The following is a 22,007-nucleotide window of genomic DNA, read 5'->3' on the forward strand; positions in this document are numbered from 1 at the left end:
TACAGCTGGACCCCAACAATGAGAACCAGCAGTTGCTACAGCTGGACCCCAACAATAAGAACCAGTAGTTGCTACACCTGGACCCCAACAATAAGAACCAGTAGTTGCTACACCTGGACCCCAACAATAAGAACCAGCAGTTGCTACAGCTGGACCCCAACAATAAGAACCAGCAGTTGCTACAGCTGGACCCCAACAATAAGAACCAGTAATTGCTACAGCTGGACCCCAACAATGAGAACCAGCAGTTGCTACAGCTGGACCCCAACAATAAGAACCAGCAGTTGCTACAGCTGGACCCCAACAATAAGAACCAGCAGTTGCTACAGCTGGAACCCAACAATAAGAACCAGTAGTTGCTACACCTGGACCCCAACAACAAGAACCAGCAGTTGCTACAACTGGACCCCAACAATGAGAACCAGCAGTTGCTACAACTGGACCCCAACAATGAGAACCAGCAGTTGCTACAACTGGACCCCAACAATGAGAACCAGCAGTTGCTACAGCTGGACCCCAACAATAAGAACCAGCAGTTGCTACAGCTGGACCCCAACAATAAGAACCAGCAGTTGCTACAGCTGGACCCCAACAATAAGAACCAGCAGTTGCTACAGCTGGACCCCAACAATAAGAACCAGCAGTTGCTACAGCTGGACCCCAACAATAAGAACCAGCAGTTGCTACAGCTGGACCCCAACAATAAGAACCAGCAGTTGCTACAGCTGGACCCCAACAATAAGAACCAGTAGTTGCTACAGCTGGACCCCAACAATAAGAACCAGCAGTTGCTACAGCTGGACCCCAACAATAAGAACCAGCAGTTGCTACAGCTGGACCCCAACAATAAGAACCAGCAGTTGCTACAGCTGGACCCCAACAATGAGAACCAGCAGTTGCTACAGCTGGACCCCAACAATGAGAACCAGCAGTTGCTACAGCTGGACCCCAACAATAAGAACCAGCAGTTGCTACAGCTGGACCCCAACAATAAGAACCAGCAGTTGCTACAGCTGGACCCCAACAATAAGAACCAGCAGTTGCTACAGCTGGACCCCAACAATAAGAACCAGCAGTTGCTACAGCTGGACCCCAACAATAAGAACGAGTAGTTGCTACAGCTGGACCCCAACAATAAGAACCAGCAGTTGCTACAGCTGGACCCCAACAATAAGAACCAGCAGTTGCTACAGCTGGACCCCAACAATAAGAACCAGCAGTTGCTACAGCTGGACCCCAACAATGAGAACCAGCAGTTGCTACAGCTGGACCCCAACAATGAGAACCAGCAGTTGCTACAGCTGGACCCCAACAATGAGAACCAGCAGTTGCTACAGCTGGACCCCAACAATGAGAACCAGCAGTTGCTACAGCTGGACCCCAACAATGAGAACCAGCAGTTGCTACAGCTGGACCCCAACAATAAGAACCAGCAGTTGCTACAACTGGACCCCAACAATAAGAACCAGCAGTTGCTACAGCTGGACCCCAACAATGAGAACCAGCAGTTGCTACAGCTGGACCCCAACAATAAGAACCAGTAGTTGCTACAGCTGGACCCCAACAATGAGAACCAGCAGTTGCTACAGCTGGACCCCAACAATGAGAACCAGCAGGTGCTACAACTGGACCCCAACAATGAGAACCAGCAGTTGCTACAGCTGGACCCCAACAATAAGAACCAGCAGTTGCTACAGCTGGACCCCAACAATGAGAACCTGCAGTTGCTACAGCTGGACCCCAAGAATGAGAACCAGCAGTTGCTACAGCTGGACCCCAAGAATGAGAACCAGCAGTTGCTACAGCTGGACCCCAAGAATGAGAACCAGCAGTTGCTACAGCTGGACCCCAACAATAAGAACCAGCAGTTGCTACAGCTGGACCCCAACAATAAGAACCAGCAGTTGCTACAGCTGGACCCCAACAATAAGAACCAGCAGTTGCTACAGCTGGACCCCAACAATAAGAACCAGCAGTTGCTACAGCTGGACCCCAACAATAAGAACCAGCAGTTGCTACAGCTGGACCCCAACAATAAGAACCAGCAGTTGCTACAGCTGGACCCCAACAATAAGAACCAGCAGTTGCTACAGCTGGACCCCAACAATAAGAACCAGCAGTTGCTACAACTGGACCCCAACAATAAGAACCAGCAGTTGCTACAGCTGGACCCCAACAATGAGAACCAGCAGTTGCTACAGCTGGACCCCAACAATGAGAACCAGCAGTTGCTACAGCTGGACCCCAACAATGAGAACCAGCAGTTGCTACAGCTGGACCCCAACAATAAGAACCAGCAGTTGCTACAGCTGGACCCCAACAATAAGAACCAGCAGTTGCTACAGCTGGACCCCTACAATGAGAACCAGTAGTTGCTACAGCTGGACCCCAACAATGAGAACCAGTAGTTGCTACAGCTGGACCCCAACAATGAGAACCAGTAGTTGCTACAGCTGGACCCCAACAATGAGAACCAGCAGTTGCTACAGCTGGACCCCAACAATAAGAACCAACAGTTGCTACAGCTGGACCCCAACAATGAGAACCAGCAGTTGCTACAGCTGGACCCCAACAATGAGAACCAGTAGTTGCTACAGCTGGACCCCAACAATGAGAACCAGTAGTTGCTACAGCTGGACCCCAACAATAAGAACCAGCAGTTGCTACAGCTGGACATAAACTCTGTGTAAAGAAAACACAAAAAACATAATAGGAAAACTTTACATTGGCGGGACGCCCCGATGACGCAAGACTTGCCACCACCTGAGGGTTCCCCGCAATACTGACCCACCCACCCCCCACCCGTCGCTGGTGGGCTGACACCTGCCGCGGCCTGCCTGTTGTCTCCCCCCACCACCACCTGGACTCTGGTGGGCTGACACCTGCCGCGGCCTGCCTGTTGTCTCCCCCCACCACCACCTGGACCCTGGTGGGCTGACACCTGCCGCGGCCTGCCTGTTGTCTCCCCCCACCACCACCAGGACCCTGGTGGGCTGACACCTGCCGCGGCCTGCCTGTTGTCTCCCTCCACCACCACCTGGACCCTGGTGGGCTGACACCTGCCGCGGCCTGCCTGTTGTCTCCCCCCACCACCACCTGCACCCTGGTGGGCTGACACCTGCCGCGGCCTGCCTGTTGTCTCCCCCCACCACCACCTGGACCCTGGTGGGCTGACACCTGCCGCGGCCTGCCTGTTGTCTCCCCCCACCACCACCTGGACCCTGGTGGGCTGACACAAGCCGCGGCCTGCCTGTTGTCTCCCCCCACCACCACCTGGACCCTGGTGGGCTGACACCTGCCGCGGCCTGCCTGTTGTCTCCCCCACCACCACCTGCACCCTGGTGGGCTGACACCTACCGCGGCCTGCCTGTTGTCTCCCCCCACCACCACCAGGACCCTGGTGGGCTGACACCTGCCGCGGCCTGCCTGTTGTCTCCCCCACCACCACCTGGACCCTGGTGGGCTGACACCTGCCGCGGCCTGCCTGTTGTCTCCCCCCACCACCACCTGGACCCTGGTGGGCTGACACCTGCCGCGGCCTGCCTGTTGTCTCCCCCCACTACCACCAGGACCCTGGTGGGCTGACACCTGCCGCGGCCTGCCTGTTGTCTCCCCCCACCACCACCTGCACCCTGGTGGGCTGACACCTGCCGCGGCCTGCCTGTTGTCTCCCCCCACCACCACCTGGACCCTGGTGGGCTGACACCTGCCGCGGCCTGCCTGTTGTCTCCCTCCACCACCACCAGGACCCTGGTGGGCTGACACCTGCCGTGGCCAGCCTGTTGTCTCCCCCCACCACCACCTGCACCCTGGTGGGCTGACACCTGCCGCGGCCTGCCTGTTGTCTCCCCCCACCACCACCTGGACCCTGGTGGGCTGACACCTGCCGTGGCCAGCCTGTTGTCTCCCCCCACCACCACCTGCACCCTGGTGGGCTGACACCTGCCGCGGCCTGCCTGTTGTCTCCCCCCACCACCACCAGAACCCTGGTGGGCTGACACCTGCCGCGGCCTGCCTGTTGTCTCCCTCCACCACCACCAGGACCCTGGTGGGCTGACACCTGCCGCGGCCTGCCTGTTGTCTCCCTCCACCACCACCTGGACCCTGGTGGGCTGACACCTGCCGCGGCCTGCCTGTTGTCTCCCTCCACCACCACCTGGACCCTGGTGGGCTGACACCTGCCGCGACCTGCCTACACTGTCCTATCCTGTCACCTTGCTTGGTACTATCCCCTCACCTTACACTGTGCTCCACTATCATCTTACAGTGTCCTACCCTATCATGTTGTAATCCACAAGTTAGTAGGAATTATTAGCTAGAGGATCATTACTACAACACTTAACGAATGATGATTGAAAGTACATGTAAGTAGACAGACTATGGATCACATATCTAAGAAAGGTCAATGGATTAAGACCGAAGCTGTTTAGCCAAATTAATAATTCCTGGAAAGAGGAATTATTCTTCGTCAGGCTTCAAGGATCAAGGTTACCGCTCTAGGGATAAGGTTAATCGGATTATACCTTCCTCGAGAGGCGTGGTGAAATGGTTGAGGCCATGGCTGACTGGAGTCAGTCTGATTGTGGAGGTTGAATTAGCAAGTCCTTTGGATCCCCGTTTGCGGCAGCAACGAAGTGTAGCAGACAGCTATGCGGGAGCCTGTTGTGATCTTAGTGACCAAGTTAAGTCTGCAGTAAGTGAGTATTGAATGTAAGACTAACCGGGTGTGGAGCGTTGTAGTAATCATTCCGTATTAGGGACTTAGGCCGAAGTTACGAGTGTGTGTGGTGATCGCGGAGGTCAAGTGGTCTATGGGTATTGGAAGTGTATTGACCTAATAGAGTATGTTAATATATTATTATTTGTCAGAGTCTATTCTTTGTAATTAAATGACAAAACCCGACGGCCTTTAAATACCTTCCATATGTTCATTCATTGTGTTCCAGTACAAACCTAGTGGTACGCCTCAAGGGTCTGGTGTGTACTCACCTAGTTGTGTTTGCGGGGGTTGAGCTCTGGCTCTTTGGTCCCGCCTCTCAACCGTCAATCAACAGGTGTACATGAGCCTATCGGGCTCTGTCATATCTACACTTGAAACTGTGTATGGAGTCAGCCTCCACCACATCACTTCCTAATGCATTCCATTTGTCAACCACTCTGACACTAAAAAAGTTCTTTCTAATATCTCTGTGGCTCATTTGGGCACTCAGTTTCCACCTGTGTCCCCTTGTGCGTGTTCCCCTTGTGTTAAATAGACTGTCTTTATCTACCCTATCAATCCCCTTCAGAATCTTGAATGTGGTGATCATGTCCCCCCTAACTTCCAGCGAAGTGAGGTTTAATTCCCGTAGTCTCTCATCGTAGCTCATACCTCTCAGCTCGGGTACTAGTCTGGTGGCAAACCTTTGAACCTTTTCCAGTTTAGTCTTATCCTTGACTAGATATGGACTCCATGCTGGGGCTGCATACTCCAGGATTGGCCTGACATATGTGGTATACAAAGTTCTGAATGATTCTTTACACAAGTTTCTGAATGCCGTTCGTATGTTGGCCAGCCTGGCATATGCCGCTGATGTTATCCGCTTGATATGTGCTGCAGGAGACAGGTCTGGCGTGATATCAACCCCCAAGTCTTTTTCCTTCTCTGACTCCTGAAGAATTTCCTCTCCCAGATGATACCTTGTATCTGGCCTCCTGCTCCCTACACCTATCTTCATTACATTACATTTGGTTGGGTTAAACTCTAACAACCATTTGTTCGACCATTCCTTCAGCTTGTCTAGGTCTTCTTGAAGCCTCAAACAGTCCTCTTCTGTTTTAATCCTTCTCATAATTTTAGCATCGTCCGCAAACATTGAGAGAAATGAATCGATACCCTCCGGGAGATCATTTACATATATCAGAAACAAGATAGGACCGAGTACAGAGCCCTGTGGGGCTCCACTGGTGACTTCACGCCAATCACTCATGTGTGATTCATGTGTGTAGGAGTATAGGTGGTAGTAACGGTTGCTGAGGCAAGGTGTTATGTGTTGTGTAATCGCTGTGTTCGGAATGAACCGGGGTTTAGCGTCACGACATATTTAGTGGCAGCGCAAACAGGTTTTGGAACACTTTGCGAGATGAAGGAAGTGTGGTTCTGGTTTAGTTGGTGAGGGAATGTTCGGGAAATGGTAGACGTCGGGTTGTGGTGAGAATGGTGGTGACTAGACGGAGGAAAGAAGGGTCAGGTGAGACCAGGTCAGAGGAGTTAGTTAATTAAAGGGACTAGGCCATTGTGGGGCACATGAGGGGTTTATTTCTTTCTTTCCAGATTCCCGCAACGAGAGACGGCTAAGATGCAAGTCTGGATCACTGAAGCATCGGGATCCAAAACAAGTGCAGTGTTCGTAGTGCGGATTATACAGTGTTCGTAGTGCGGATTATACAGTGTTCGTAGTGCGGATTATACAGTGTTCGTAGTGCGGATTATACAGTGTTCGTAGTGCTGATTATACAGCGTGGCGAGGTAAACTAGCGCGGGTGAATGTGGGCCAGCGTGGGCCATGTGCGGGCCAAGCGAGCCGCACCTTGGAGCTTGTTTTATATCGTTGGTAAGGCGGAAATAGTAAGAAACCGTTGCTAAGGTGAAATTAAGCGTGAAAACTACGTAATTTAAAGTTAATTAAATTTCATGTAACGTGTAAATCGAATATTTTAAGGATAATGAAATATTACCTAAAGTACTGTGCGAGTTCCGGCGTTGTCAGGTGTAGATACAGAAAATAGGCGCAGTGAATTATGGACGCCTTGGCATAGCGAGCGACGCATAATTTGACGTCTGGGGTTCACCGTCTAGTGTACCCTGGAGAGGGCCATGGAGATTTTTAGTGGGTGCAGGTATCATTATGGAGCGTGTCCCGTTGGTGGGGGTGTGTGGCGCCGGGAGTAGTGCATGGTTGTGTATTGGTGTTTGGACGCCAAGTGATTATGTATTGGCATTTGTATGCCGGGTTGTGTAGTGGAGTGCACATGTAGTGGCTTATCAGCATAATGCATAGTATTTACTGTAGTGAATTGTGCATGTTTTGACTGTTGATATTATGGATGTAGTATAGTGCATGACATTGTTGGCATTGTAGCGATTAGGTGTAGCATGTGTAGCATTACTGGTAATTTTAACGCCGTGTGTTGATGGCGTTGGGGACGCCGTGTGTTGTGTTGAGGGCGTTGGGGACGCCGTGTGTTGTGTTGAGGGCGTTGGGGACGCCGTGTGTTGTGTTGAGGGCGTTGGGGACGCCGTGTGTTGTGTTGAGGGCGTTGGGGACGCCGGGTGTTGTGTTGAGGGCGTTGGGGACGCCGGGTGTTGTGTTGAGGGCGTTGGGGACGCCGTGTGTTGTGTTGAGGGCGTTGGGGACGCCGGGTGTTGTGTTGAGGGCGTTGGGGACGCCGGGTGCTGTGTTGAGGGCGTTGGGGACGCCGGGTGCTGTGTTGAGGGCGTTGGGGACGCCGTGTGTTGTGTTGAGGGCGTTGGGGACGCCGTGTGTTGTGTTTAGGGCGTTGGGGACGCCGGGTGTTGTGTTGAGGGCGTTGGGGACGCCGGGTGCTGTGTTGAGGGCGTTGGGGACGCCAGTGGGTGGTGTAGTGTAGTGGCGTTTGGACGCCTGGTATGGAGTGTGGTGTTGTGGAGTATATGGTGGCGCAGGGGCGCCAGGTAGTGGTCGGTAAGGTGAGTATTGGCGTAGCAAGGTCGGTGCGTTAGGACGCAGGAAGTGGTTGTAGGGATGTGTGGTGTTATAATGATGTCATCAGTGGTTGGGATGACCAGAGGTAATGGTGTGTTGGAGTGGGTAAGTCTTATGGATAAGATGAAATGTGGATAAATGCAGGAGTTGGTGGCTGCAGTAGGCGAGCCAAGTCGATATATCTACAAGACTCATAAAAGACTAATAAAAATTCATTATTTCATTAAAATTTTCATTAATTAAGTCGGAGTGGGTAAGTCTTATGGATAAGATTACAATGTAGAATTTCAAAATTTCAGGTGTTGGTGGTTGCAGTGGACGAGCCAAGTACATACATTAATTTCTCATTAATTAAGTTGTTACAGGAATCTCGCTAGAAGCGAGCCAGTGGCAGTATGATGCTTTAGTGACATTAGTTGTGAAATTATTTTAATGAGGTATTTATTGTGATAATGTATGTGTATGTATATACTGTATATTACCTCATCGGCATCATTACTGAGTGTTAGGCATGAGAAGGTCCCCGGGATCATGTCACAGAGCTTCAGGTAGAGTAGAAGGGAAGCTATGAGGCTACACTCAGTTATTCTAGAAAAAAAGGGGGGTGGAAGTGAAGCCAACGTGACGTTATTGGCGAAATTCGCCCCCTGACATCAAAGCAGGGATAAGGGTCAGCTGCAATGGTTTTGCAGCTGCGCTCAGGCTATATACGGGGAGAGAGTAAGGAGCCGAGGGGGTTATGTAATAATGGGATCGAGCCAGGGGGCTCCGAGGGAATATTTTGCAGGTACAGCGGTCGGGAAGGTGTGAATACAGGTGGACACACTCTGGGCGGATGGGCCTAGACCAGAGAGCTGTGAGGGATCTACAGCGTTCTGGGATTGGTGCCCTGGAACGAGACGTCAGCACAGACCCAAGGGAACATGACCCTGGGGTAGGAATCTTCGTTGCTCTGGAGGCCAGGATCACGTTAGCTCAGAGCAACGATGGGACATTGACAACATTCACCAGGCTGGACAGCCTGGGTTTTGTCTGGGTCATGGAGGATCTATGACCTAGCAACCATGGGACACGAAGACAAGAGAAGTGATGCTGCCAATTGTGGAGGAGGCCAGTGAAACATTGTGTGATCATTGTAAGCCCTTATGTCAAAAGTACAGGGCAAGATGTTAAAGTATAATTAACTTATTACTAAGGATGAAGAACCTTAGATATATATGTGTTGTGTATATATTAATGGCTAGTGTCATTTCTGTTTAAGTGCCAGCATTCTGGTCCATGTAATTTTATGGTTATGTTTGTATGTAATTATATGTCAGCAGTTTAGGTATATGTGCATTGTTGGAGATGGGAAAAATTATTACAGACTATTTTACCTGTGCTATGATGTGAATATAATGTATATGTTGGAGAAGTGTTGTGAGTCATGTCGGGGAAAATTTTAATTTATTTCATTGTGTGTATGATGAACTTATTGGATGATTTTTTAGTTGTACATATATGGTGGGTGCATCCTCCAGGTCCTTGCACTAATGAAACCATTGCAATGATGCATATGGGGACATATGCGTGTTTAAGGAGGGGAGTGGTGTTGTAATCCACAAGTTAGTAGGAATTATTAGCTAGAGGATCATTACTACAACACTTAACGAATGATGATTGAAAGTACATGTAAGTAGACAGACTATGGATCACATATCTAAGAAAGGTCAATGGATTAAGACCGAAGCTGTTTAGCCAAATTAATAATTCCTGGAAAGAGGAATTATTCTTCGTCAGGCTTCAAGGATCAAGGTTACCGCTCTAGGGATAAGGTTAATCGGATTATACCTTCCTCGAGAGGCGTGGTGAAATGGTTGAGGCCATGGCTGACTGGAGTCAGTCTGATTGTGGAGGTTGAATTAGCAAGTCCTTTGGATCCCCGTTTGCGGCAGCAACGAAGTGTAGCAGACAGCTATGCGGGAGCCTGTTGTGATCTTAGTGACCAAGTTAAGTCTGCAGTAAGTGAGTATTGAATGTAAGACTAACCGGGTGTGGAGCGTTGTAGTAATCATTCCGTATTAGGGACTTAGGCCGAAGTTGCGAGTGTGTGTGGTGATCGCGGAGGTCAAGTGGTCTATGGGTATTGGAAGTGTATTGACCTAATAGAGTATGTTAATATATTATTATTTGTCAGAGTCTATTCTTTGTAATTAAATGACAAAACACGACGGCCTTTAAATACCTTCCATATGTTCATTCATTGTGTTCCAGTACAAACCTAGTGGTACGCCTCAAGGGTCTGGTGTGTGTAGGAGTATAGGTGGTAGTAACGGTTGCTGAGGCAAGGTGTTATGTGTTGTGTAATCGCTGTGTTCGGAATGAACCGGGGTTTAGCGTCACGACAATTACCTTACACTGACCTATCCTGTTCCTTTACACTGTCATATCCTGTCCTCCTTACACAGTAGGCGACTGTGGCTGCGGTCACCGAGCAGTGAGGTGGCTCTGGCTACGATCACCGAGCAGTGAGGTGACTCTGGCTACAATCACCGAGCAGTGAGGTGGCTCTGGCTACGATCACCGAGCAGTGAGGTGGCTCTGGCTACGATCACCGAGCAGTGAGGTGGCTCTGGCTACGATCACCAAGCAGTGAGGTGGCTCTGGCTACGATCACCAAGCAGTGAGGTGGCTCTGGCTACGATCACCGAGCAGTGAGGTGGCTCTGGCTACGATCACCGAGCAGTGAGGTGACTCTGGCTACAATCACCGAGCAGTGAGGTGGCTCTGGCTACGATCACCGAGCAGTGAGGTGGCTCTGGCTACGATCACCGAGCAGTGAGGTGGCTCTGGCTACGATCACCAAGCAGTGAGGTGGCTCTGGCTACGATCACCGAGCAGTGAGGTGGCTCTGGCTACGATCACCGAGCAGTGAGGTGGCTCTGGCTACGATCACCGAGCAGTGAGGTGGCTCTGGCTACGATCACCGAGCAGTGAGGTGGCTCTGGCTACGATCACCGAGCAGTGAGGTGGCTCTGGCTACGATCACCGAGCAGTGAGGTGGCTCTGGCTACGATCACCAAGCAGTGAGGTGGCTCTGGCTACGATCACCGAGCAGTGAGGTGGCTCTGGCTACGATCACCGAGCAGTGAGGTGGCTCTGGCTACGATCACCGAGCAGTGAGGTGGCTCTGGCTACGATCACCGAGCAGTGAGGTGGCTCTGGCTACGATCACCGAGCAGTGAGGTGGCTCTGACTACGATCACTGAGCAGTGAGGTGGCTCTGGCTACGATCACCGAGCAGTGAGGTGGCTCTGGCTACGATCACCGAGCAGTGAGGTGGCTCTGGCTACGATCACCGAGCAGTGAGGTGGCTCTGGCTACGATCACCGAGCAGTGAGGTGGCTCTGACTACGATCACTGAGCAGTGAGGTGGCTCTGGCTACGATCACCGAGCAGTGAGGTGGCTCTGGCTACGATCAACATGCGGTGAGTGTATACACTGCTGGCAATATTACCTCTGAGTTGATGTGATTTGCCGAGGTGAGGAACACTGAGACACACCTGAAGCAGTGGCCGAGGTGAGGAACACTGAGACACACCTGAAGCAGCGGCCGAGGTGAGGAACACTGAGACACACCTGGAGCAGCGGCCGAGGTGAGGAACACTGAGACACATCTGAAGCAGCGGCCGAGGTGAGGAACACTGAGACACACCTGAAGCAGCGGCCGAGGTGAGGAACACTGAGACACACCTGAAGCAGCGGCCGAGGTGAGGAACACTGAGACACACCTGAAGCAGCACCACCAGTGTAGGTGTCCAGACGGTAGTCGCCTCAGACCTGCCTAAACTTTCCTAGTCTCCCTTTATATGTTTTCTCACCTCCCTCTGGCTCCTCCCAATGTAACTCCTCCCACAGTAACTCCTTCCACTGTAACTCCTCCCACAGTAACTCTTCCCACTGTAACTCCTCCCACTGAACCTCCTCCCACAGTAACTTCTCCCACAGTAACTTATCCCACAATAACTTCTCACTGTAACTCCTCCCACAGTAACTACTTCAGTAACTCCTCCCACAGTAGCTCTTCCCACTGTAACTCCTCCCACTGAACCTCCTCCCACAGTAACTCCTCCCACAGTAACTTCTCCTACAATAACTTCTCACTGTAACTCCTCCCACAGTAACTCCTCCTACAGTAACTCCTCCCACAGTAACTCCTTCAGTAACTCCTCCCACAGTAACTCCTCCCACAGTAACTCCTCCTACAGTAACTCCTCCCACAGTAACTCCTCCCACAGTAACTTCTCCCACAGTAACTCCTTCAGTAACTCCTCCTACAGTAACTCCTCCCACAGTAACTCCTCCCACAGTAACTCCTCCCACAGTAACTTCTCCTACAATAACTTCTCACTGTAACTCCTCCCACAGTAACTCCTTCAGTACCTCCTTCTACAGTAACTCCTCCCACAGTAACTCCTCCCACAGTAACTCCTCCTACAGTAACTCCTCCCACAGTAACTCCTCCCACAGTAACTCCTTCCACAGTAACTCCTTCCACAGTAACTCTTCCAACAGTAACTCCTTCAGTAACTCCTCCAGTAACTCCTCACACAGTAACTCCTTCAGTAACTCCTCCCACAGTAACTTCTCCCACAGTAATTCCCCCCAGTAACTCCTACTACAGTAACTCCTCCTACAGTAACTCCTCCCACAGTAACCCCTTCAGTAACTCCTCCCATAGTAACTCCTCCCACAGTAACTCTTCCCACAGAAACTCCTCCCACAGTAACTCTTGGCTCAGTAACTCCTCCCACAGTAACTCCTCCCACAGTAACTCCTGGCTCAGTAACTCCTGGCTCAGTAACTCCTCCCACAGTAACTCCTGCCACAGTAACTCTTGCCTCAGTAACTCCTGCCTCAGTAACTCCTGCCTCAGTAACTCCACCCACAGTAACTCCTCCCACAGTAACTCCGCCCACAGTAACTCCTTCAGTAACTACTCCCATAGTAACTCCTCCCACAGTAACTCTTCCCACAGTAACTCCTCCCACAGGAACTCCTGGCTCAGTAACTCCTGCCTCAGTAACTCCTCCCACAGTAACTCCTCCCACAGAAACTCCTGCCACAGTAATTCCTGCCACAGTAACTCCTGCCTCAGTAACTCCTGCCACAGTAACTCCTGCCACAGTAACTCCTGCCACAGTAACTCCTGCCTCAGTAACTCCTGCCACAGTAACTCCTGCCACAGTAACTCCTGCCACAGTAACTCCTGCCTCAGTAACTCCTCCCACAGTAACTCCTGCCACAGTAACTCCTGCCACAGTAACTCCTGCCACAGTAACTCTTGCCACAGTAACTCCTGCCACAGTAACTCCTGCCACAGTAACTCCTGCCACAGTAACTCCTGCCACAGTAACTCCTGCCACAGTAACTCTTGCCACAGTAACTCCTGCCACAGTAACTCCTGCCACAGTAACTCCTGCCACAGTAACTCCTCCCACAGTAACTCCTGCCACAGTAACTACTGCCTCAGTAACTCCTGCCTCAGTAACTCCTGCCACAGCAACTCCTGCCACAGTAACTCCTGCCTCAGTAACTCCTCCCACAGTAACTCCTGCCACAGTAACTCCTGCCACAGTAACTCCTGCCACAGTAACTCCTGCCACAGTAACTCCTCCCACAGTAACTCCTGCCACAGTAACTACTGCCACAGTAACTCCTGCCTCAGTAACTCCTCCCACAGTAACTCCTGCCACAGTAACTGCTGCCACAGTAACTCCTGCCTCAGTAACTCCTGCCACAGTAACTCCTGCCACAGTAACTCCTGCCACAGTAACTCCTGCCACAGTAACTCCTCCCACAGTAACTCCTGCCACAGTAACTCCTGCCACAGTAACTCCTGCCTCAGTAACTCCTTACACAGTAAATCTTGTCACAGTATCTCCTGCCACAGTAACTCCTGCCTCAGTAACTCCTGCCACAGTAACTCCTGCCACAGTAACTCCTGCCACAGTAACTCCTGCCACAGTAACTCCTGCCACAGTAACTCCTCCCACAGTAACTCCTCCCACAGTAACTCCTGCCACAGTAACTACTGCGTCAGTAACTCATGCCACAGTAACTCCTGCCACAGTAACTCCTGCCACAGTAACTCCTGCCACAGTAACTCCTGCCTCAGTAACTCCTGCCTCAGTAACTCCTTACACAGTAAATCTTGTCACAGTATCTCCTGCCACAGTAACTCCTGCCTCAGTAACTCCTGCCACAGTAACTCCTGCCACAGTAACTCCTGCCACAGTAACTCCTGCCACAGTAACTCCTCCCACAGTAACTCCTCCCACAGTAACTCCTGCCACAGTAACTACTGCCTCAGTAACTCCTGCCACAGTAACTCCTGCCACAGTAGCTCCTGCCACAGTAACTACTGCCACAGTAACTCCTGCCACAGTAACTCCTGCCACAGTACCTCCTCCCACAGTAACTCCTGCCACAGTAACTCCTGCCTCAGTAACTCCTGCCACAGTAACTCCTGCCACAGTAACTCCTGCCACAGTAACTCCTCCCACAGTAACTCCTGCCACAGTAACTACTGCCACAGTAACTCCTGCCTCAGTAACTCCTCCCACAGTAACTCCTGCCACAGTAACTCCTGCCACAGTAACTCCTGCCACAGTAACTCCTGCCACAGTAACTCCTCCCACAGTAACTCCTGCCACAGTAACTCCTGCCACAGTAACTCCTGCCACAGTAACTCCTCCCACAGTAACTCCTGCCACAGTAACTCCTGCCACAGTAACTCCTGCCTCGGTAACTCCTGCCACAGTAACTCCTGCCACAGTAACTCCTGCTACAGTAACTGCTGCCACAGTAACTCCTGCCACAGTAACTCCTGCCACAGTAACTCCTCCCACAGTAACTCCTGCCACAGTAACTACTGCCACAGTAACTCCTGCCTCAGTAACTCCTGCCTCAGTAACTCCTGCCACAGTAACTCCTGCCACAGTAACTCCTGCCACAGTAACTCCTGCCACAGTAACTCCTCCCACAGTAACTCCTGCCACAGTAACTCCTGCCACAGTAACTCCTGCCTCGGTAACTCCTGCCACAGTAACTCCTGCCACAGTAACTCCTCCCACAGTAACTCCTGCCACAGTAACTCCTGCCACAGTAACTCCTGCCACAGTAACTCCTGCCACAGTAACTCTTCCTACAGTAAATCCTTCGGAAACTCCTGCCACAGTAACTCCTCCCACAGTAACTCCTGACACAGTAACTATTCCCACAGTAAATCCTTCGGAATCTCCTGCCACAGTAACTCCTGCCTCAGTAACTCCTGCCACAGTAACTCCTCCCACAGTAACTCCTTCCCCAGTAACCCCACCCACAGTAACTCCTCCCACAGTAACTCCTCCCACAGTAACTCCTTCCACAGTAACTCCTCCCACAGTAACTCCTCCCACAGTAACTCCTCCCACAATAACCCCACCCACAGTAACTCCTCCCACAGTAGCTCCTTCCACAGTAACTTCTCCAACAATAACTCTTCCCACAGTAACTCCTGCCATAGTAACTCCTCCCACAATAACCCCTCCCACAGTAACTCCTCTCACAGTAGCTCCTTCCTCAGTAACTCCTCCCACAATAACACTTCCCACAGTAACTCCTGCCATAGTAACTCCTCCCACAGTAACTCCTCCCACAGTAACTCCTCCCACAGTAACTCCTGTCACAGAGACACTAGAAAGATTTTTCAGTGTCAGATTAGGTTACTAATGTTGTATGAAGTAATGTGGTGGAGGTAGACTCCATACACAGTTTCAAGTGTAGATATGATAGAGCCCAATAGGCTCAGGAACCTGTACACCAGTTGATTGACTGTTAAGAGGGGTGACCAAAGATCTATCTCAGCCCTCGCAAGTACACCTATGTGCGTACAATTAGGTGAATACCTTATGCCTCATCCTCCCGACAATTTACCCACCTGATAACTTACCTACATGATGACTTACTTGCCTGATAACTTACCTACATGATGACTTACTTGCCTGATAACTTACCTACATGATGACTTACTTGCCTGATAACTTACCCACCTGATGAGTTACCCACCTGATAACTTACCCACATGATGACTTACCCACCTGATACCTTGCCCACCTGATGACTTACTCACCTGATAACTTACCCACATGATGACTTACCCACCTGATACCGTGCCCACCTGATGACTTACCCACCTGATAACTTACCCACATGATGACTTACCCACCTGATAACTTACCCACATGATGACTTACCCACCTGATACCTTGCCCACCTGATGACTTACCCACTTGATAACTTACCTTCAAAATTACTTTCCCACCTGCTAACTTACCTATAAAATGACTTACCCACCTGATAACTTACCCACATGGTGACTTACCCACCTGATAACTTACCAACATGATGACTTACCCACCTGATAACTTACCCACATGATGACTTACCCACCTGATAACTTACCCACATGGTGACTTACCCACCTGATAACTTACCCACATGATGACTTACCCACCTGATAACTTACCCACATGGTGACTTACCCACCTGATAACTTACCCACATGATGACTTACCCACCTGATAACTTACCCACATGATGACTTACCCACCTGATAACTTACCCACATGGTGACTTACCCACCTGATAACTTACCCACATGATGACTTACCCACCTGATAACTTACCCACATGATGACTTACCCACCTGATAACTTACCCACATGGTGACTTACCCACCTGATAACTTACCCACATGATGACTTACCCACCTGATAACTTACCCACATGATGACTTACCTACTTTTTTTTTGCAGGCCCACTAATTGTTTCACGTTTCTGTCACGGCGGAGTATGAGTATTTATGACTCGTATGGTCGCTTCAATAAGATTATGCCCCATGTATTTAACAACTTCTTCTGCTCTGTTGAATCTAAGTTGAAATCATATTGGGTTTGTAACTTTACACTGTGTTAGATAATGTTCCAGTGGTCTGTCTGACATTTCTCCACAGTGCTGACACTTCCTCTTATCTTCCGGAACCTGTAAGACTATTTACCATGCACATGGGTATCCAAACCTGATGCGATGTAAGATATTTCTGTTGTTCTACTGCTCCCTGTCATCAAAATAAGTGGTTCGTAGATTATTGAATTCTTGTACCAACCCGCAGATCGTGATGTTGCAACTGCTGTGTTGTGGTCACTGTGCATCTTCTGCACAGCTTTATTTCTAATAACTTGCTTTACCTGTGCTGGTTTCTGTGGTATGTAAATATCATCATTTTTCTCTAAGTTACCATTTTTACAGCTGCGTCTGCTGTGTTATTTCCTGTTATTTCTACTTGGACTTGGCACCCAGTTGATAAGTATCAGATGGCGTTGACGATTGAGTACTCACCTGGCTGTGTCTGCGAAGGTTGAGCTCTGGCTATTTGGTCCCCGCCTCTGTTTACATTAATGACCCACCAGTCGACTTACCCAGCGGGGATCCTAAACCACAGTCTTTTTTGCATCTTGCCTTACTTTCCTGTTTTCTGCTTAATAAACTGCCGTCTTTACTAGCATTCTTCTCTGCACACTGCCTGAACACTACTTGCAACAACTGGACACCAACTATGAGAACCAGCAGTTGCTACAGCTGGACCCCAACTATGAGAACCAGTAGTTGCTACAGCTGGACCCCAACTATGAGAACTAGCAGTTGCTACAGCTGGACCCCAACTATGAGAACCAGCAGTTGCTACAGCTGGACCCCAACTATGAGAACCAGCAGTTGCTACAGCTGGACCCCATCTATGAGAACCAGTAGTTGCTACAGCTGGACCCCAACTATGAGAACCAGTAGTTGCTACAGCTGGACCCCAACTATGAGAACCAGCAGTTGCTACAGCTGGACCCCAACAATGAGAACCAGCAGTTGCTACAGCTGGACCCCAACAATAAGAACCAGCAGTTGCTACAGCTGGACCCCAACAATAAGAACCAGCAGTTGCTACAGCTGGACCCCAACAATAAGAACCAGTAGTTGCTACAGCTGGACCCCAACAATAAGAACCAGCAGTTGCTACAGCTGGACCCCAATAATGAGAACCAGCAGTTGCTACAGCTGGACCCCAATAATGAGAACCAGCAGTTGCTACAGCTGGACCCCAACAATAAGAACCAGCAGTTGCTACAGCTGGACCCCAACAATAAGAACCAGCAGTTGCTACAGCTGGACCCCAACAATAAGAACCAGCAGTTGCTACAGCTGGACCCCAACAATAAGAACCAGCAGTTGCTACAGCTGGACCCCAACAATAAGAACCAGCAGTTGCTACAGCTGGACCCCAACAATAAGAACCAGCAGTTGCTACAGCTGGACCCCAACAATAAGAACCAGCAGTTGCTACAACTGGACCCCAACAATAAGAACCAGCAGTTGCTACAGCTGAACCCCAACAATAAGAACCAGCAGTTGCTACAGCTGGACCCCAACAATAAGAACCAGTAGTTGCTACAGCTGGACCCCAACAATAAGAACCAGCGGTTGCTGCAGCTGGACCCCAACAATAAGAACCAGCAGTTGCTACAGCTGGACCCCAACAATGAGAACCAGCAGTTGCTACAGCTGGACCCCAACAATGAGAACCAGTAGTTGCTACAGCTGGACCCCAACAATAAGAACCAGTAGTTGCTACAGCTGGACCCCAACAATAAGAACCAGCAGTTGCTACAACTGGACCCCAACAATAAGAACCAGCAGTTGCTACAGCTGGACCCCAACAATAAGAACCAGCAGTTGCTACAGCTGGACCCCAACAATAAGAACCAGCAGTTGCTACAGCTGGACCCCAACAATAAGAACCAGCAGTTGCTACAGCTGGACCCCAACAATAAGAACCAGCAGTTGCTACAGCTGGACCCCAACAATGAGAACCAGCAGTTGCTACAGCTGGACCCCAACAATGAGAACCAGCAGTTGCTACAGCTGGACCCCAACAATAAGAACCAGCAGTTGCTACAGCTGGACCCCAACAATAAGAACCAGCAGTTGCTACAGCTGGACCCCAACAATAAGAACCAGCAGTTGCTACAGCTGGACCCCAACAATAAGAACCAGCAGTTGCTACAGCTGGACCCCAACAATAAGAACCAGCAGTTGCTACAGCTGGACCCCAACAATAAGAACCAGCAGTTGCTACAGCTGGACCCCAACAATGAGAACCAGCAGTTGCTACAGCTGGACCCCAACAATGAGAACCAGCAGTTGCTACAGCTGGACCCCAACAATAAGAACCAGCAGTTGCTACAGCTGGACCCCAACAATAAGAACCAGCAGTTGCTACAGCTGGACCCCAACAATAAGAACCAGCAGTTGCTACAGCTGGACCCCAACAATAAGAACCAGCAGTTGCTACAGCCGGACCCCAACAATAAGAACCAGCAGTTGCTACAACTGGACCCCAACAATAAGAACCAGCAGTTGCTACAGCCGGACCCCAACAATAAGAACCAGCAGTTGCTACAGCTGGACCCCAACAATAAGAACCAGCAGTTGCTACAGCTGGACCCCAACAATGAGAACCAGCAGTTGCTACAGCTGGACCCCAACAATAAGAACCAGTAGTTGCTACAGCTGGACCCCAACAATGAGAACCAGCAGTTGCTACAGCTGGACCCCAACAATAAGAACCAGCAGTTGCTACAGCTGGACCCCAACAATGAGAACCAGCAGTTGCTACAGCTGGACCCCAACAATAAGAACCAGCAGTTGCTACAGCTGGACCCCAACAATAAGAACCAGCAGTTGCTACAGCTGGACCCCAACAATGAGAACCAGCAGTTGCTACAGCTGGACCCCAACAATGAGAACCAGCAGTTGCTACAGCTGGACCCCAACAATAAGAACCAGCAGTTGCTACAGCTGGACCCCAACAATGAGAACCAGCAGTTGCTACAGCTGGACCCCAACAATGAGAACCAGCAGTTGCTACAGCTGGACCCCAACAATGAGAACCAGCCTTTGCTACAGCTGGACCCCAACAATAAGAACCAGCAGTTGCTACAGCTGGACCCCAACAATAAGAACCAGCAGTTGCTACAGCTGGACCCCAACAATAAGAACCAGCAGTTGCTACAGCTGGACCCCAACAACAAGAACCAGCAGTTGCTACAGCTGGACCCCAACAATAAGAACCAGCAGTTTCTACAGCTGGACCCCAACAATAAGAACCAGCAGTTGCTACAGCTGGACCCCAACAATAAGAACCAGCAGTTGCTACAGCTGGACCCCAACAATAAGAACCAGCAGTTGCTACAGCTGGACCCCAACAATAAGAACCAGCAGTTGCTACAGCTGGACCCCAACAATAAGAACCAGCAGTTGCTACAGCTGGACCCCAACAATAAGAACCAGCAGTTGCTACAGCTGGACCCCAACAATAAGAACCAGCAGTTGCTACAGCTGGACCCCAACAATGAGAACCAGCAGTTGCTACAGCTGGACCCCAACAATGAGAACCAGCAGTTGCTACAGCTGGACCCCAACAATGAGAACCAGCAGTTGCTACAGCTGGACCCCAACAATGAGAACCAGCAGTTGCTACAGCTGGACCCCAACAATGAGAACCAGCAGTTGCTACAGCTGGACCCTAACAATAAGAACCAGCAGTTGCTACAGCTGGACCCCAACAATAAGAACCAGCAGTTGCTACAGCTGGACCCCAACAATAAGAACCAGCAGTTGCTACAGCTGGACCCCAACAATAAGAACCAGCAGTTGCTACAGCTGGACCCCAACAATAAGAACCAGCAGTTGCTACAGCTGGACCCCAACAATAAGAACCAGCAGTTTCTACAGCTGGACCCCAACAATAAGAACCAGCAGTTGCTACAGCTGGACCCCAACAATAAGAACCAGCAGTTGCTACAGCTGGACCCCAACAATAAGAACCAGCAGTTGCTACAGCTGGACCCCAACAATAAGAACCAGCAGTTGCTACAGCTGGACCCCAACAATAAGAACCAGCAGTTGCTACAGCTGGACCCCAACAATAAGAACCAGCAGTTGCTACAGCTGGACCCCAACAATAAGAACCAGCAGTTGCTACAGCTGGACCCCAACAATAAGAACCAGCAGTTGCTACAGCTGGACCCCAACAATAAGAACCAGCAGTTGCTACAGCTGGACCCCAACAATAAGAACCAGCAGTTGCTACAGCTGGACCCCAACAATAAGAACCAGCAGTTGCTACAGCTGGACCCCAACAATAAGAACCAGCAGTTGCTACAGCTGGACCCCAACAATAAGAACCAGCAGTTGCTACAGCTGGACCCCAACAATAAGAACCAGCAGTTGCTACAGCTGGACCCCAACAATAAGAACCAGCAGTTGCTACAGCTGGACCCCAACAATAAGAACCAGCAGTTGCTACAGCTGGACCCCAACAATAAGAACCAGCAGTTGCTACAGCTGGACCCCAACAATAAGAACCAGCAGTTGCTACAGCTGGACCCCAACAATAAGAACCAGCAGTTGCTACAGCTGGACCCCAACAATAAGAACCAGCAGTTGCTACAGCTGGACCCCAACAATAAGAACCAGCAGTTGCTACAGCTGGACCCCAACAATAAGAACCAGCAGTTGCTACAGCTGGACCCCAACAATAAGAACCAGCAGTTGCTACAGCTGGACCCCAACAATAAGAACCAGCAGTTGCTACAGCTGGACCCCAACAATAAGAACCAGCAGTTGCTACAGCTGGACCCCAACAATAAGAACCAGCAGTTGCTACAGCTGGACCCCAACAATAAGAACCAGCAGTTGCTACAGCTGGACCCCAACAATAAGAACCAGCAGTTGCTACAGCTGGACCCCAACAATAAGAACCAGCAGTTGCTACAGCTGGACCCCAACAATAAGAACCAGCAGTTGCTACAGCTGGACCCCAACAATAAGAACCAGCAGTTGCTACAGCTGGACCCCAACAATAAGAACCAGCAGTTGCTACAGCTGGACCCCAACAATAAGAACCAGCAGTTGCTACAGCTGGACCCCAACAATAAGAACCAGCAGTTGCTACAGCTGGACCCCAACAATAAGAACCAGCAGTTGCTACAGCTGGACCCCAACAATAAGAACCAGCAGTTGCTACAGCTGGACCCCAACAATAAGAACCAGCAGTTGCTACAGCTGGACCCCAACAATAAGAACCAGTAGTTGCTACAGCTGGACCCCAACAATGAGAACCAGCAGTTGCTACAGCTGGACCCCAACAA

At 50.4% G+C, this 22,007-nt stretch overlaps 1 protein-coding gene across 9 annotated transcripts in view; it reads right to left on the reverse strand.

The window, feature by feature from the left end:
- Positions 1-11,574, reverse strand: part of LOC123770252 (leukocyte elastase inhibitor) — a 61,869-nt gene extending 50,295 nt beyond the window's left edge. The window contains exon 1 of one of the 9 annotated variants that reach the window (XM_069314261.1): positions 11,496-11,574. Coding sequence is in view for 2 of the 9 variants with exons in the window: in XM_069314259.1 (XP_069170360.1) it covers positions 11,344-11,381 (38 nt within the window). In the remaining 7 variants the exon portion in view is untranslated. Of the gene's footprint in view, positions 1-11,221 lie in introns of all 9 variants that reach the window. The other 8 variants (XM_069314262.1, XM_069314260.1, XM_069314259.1 and 5 more) reach the window with 8 other exon arrangements.
- Between the last annotated feature and the right edge of the window lie 10,433 nt (positions 11,575-22,007).

This window comes from Procambarus clarkii, chromosome 78 (assembly GCF_040958095.1).
Source record: "Procambarus clarkii isolate CNS0578487 chromosome 78, FALCON_Pclarkii_2.0, whole genome shotgun sequence".
NCBI lineage: Eukaryota > Metazoa > Arthropoda > Malacostraca > Decapoda > Cambaridae > Procambarus > Procambarus clarkii.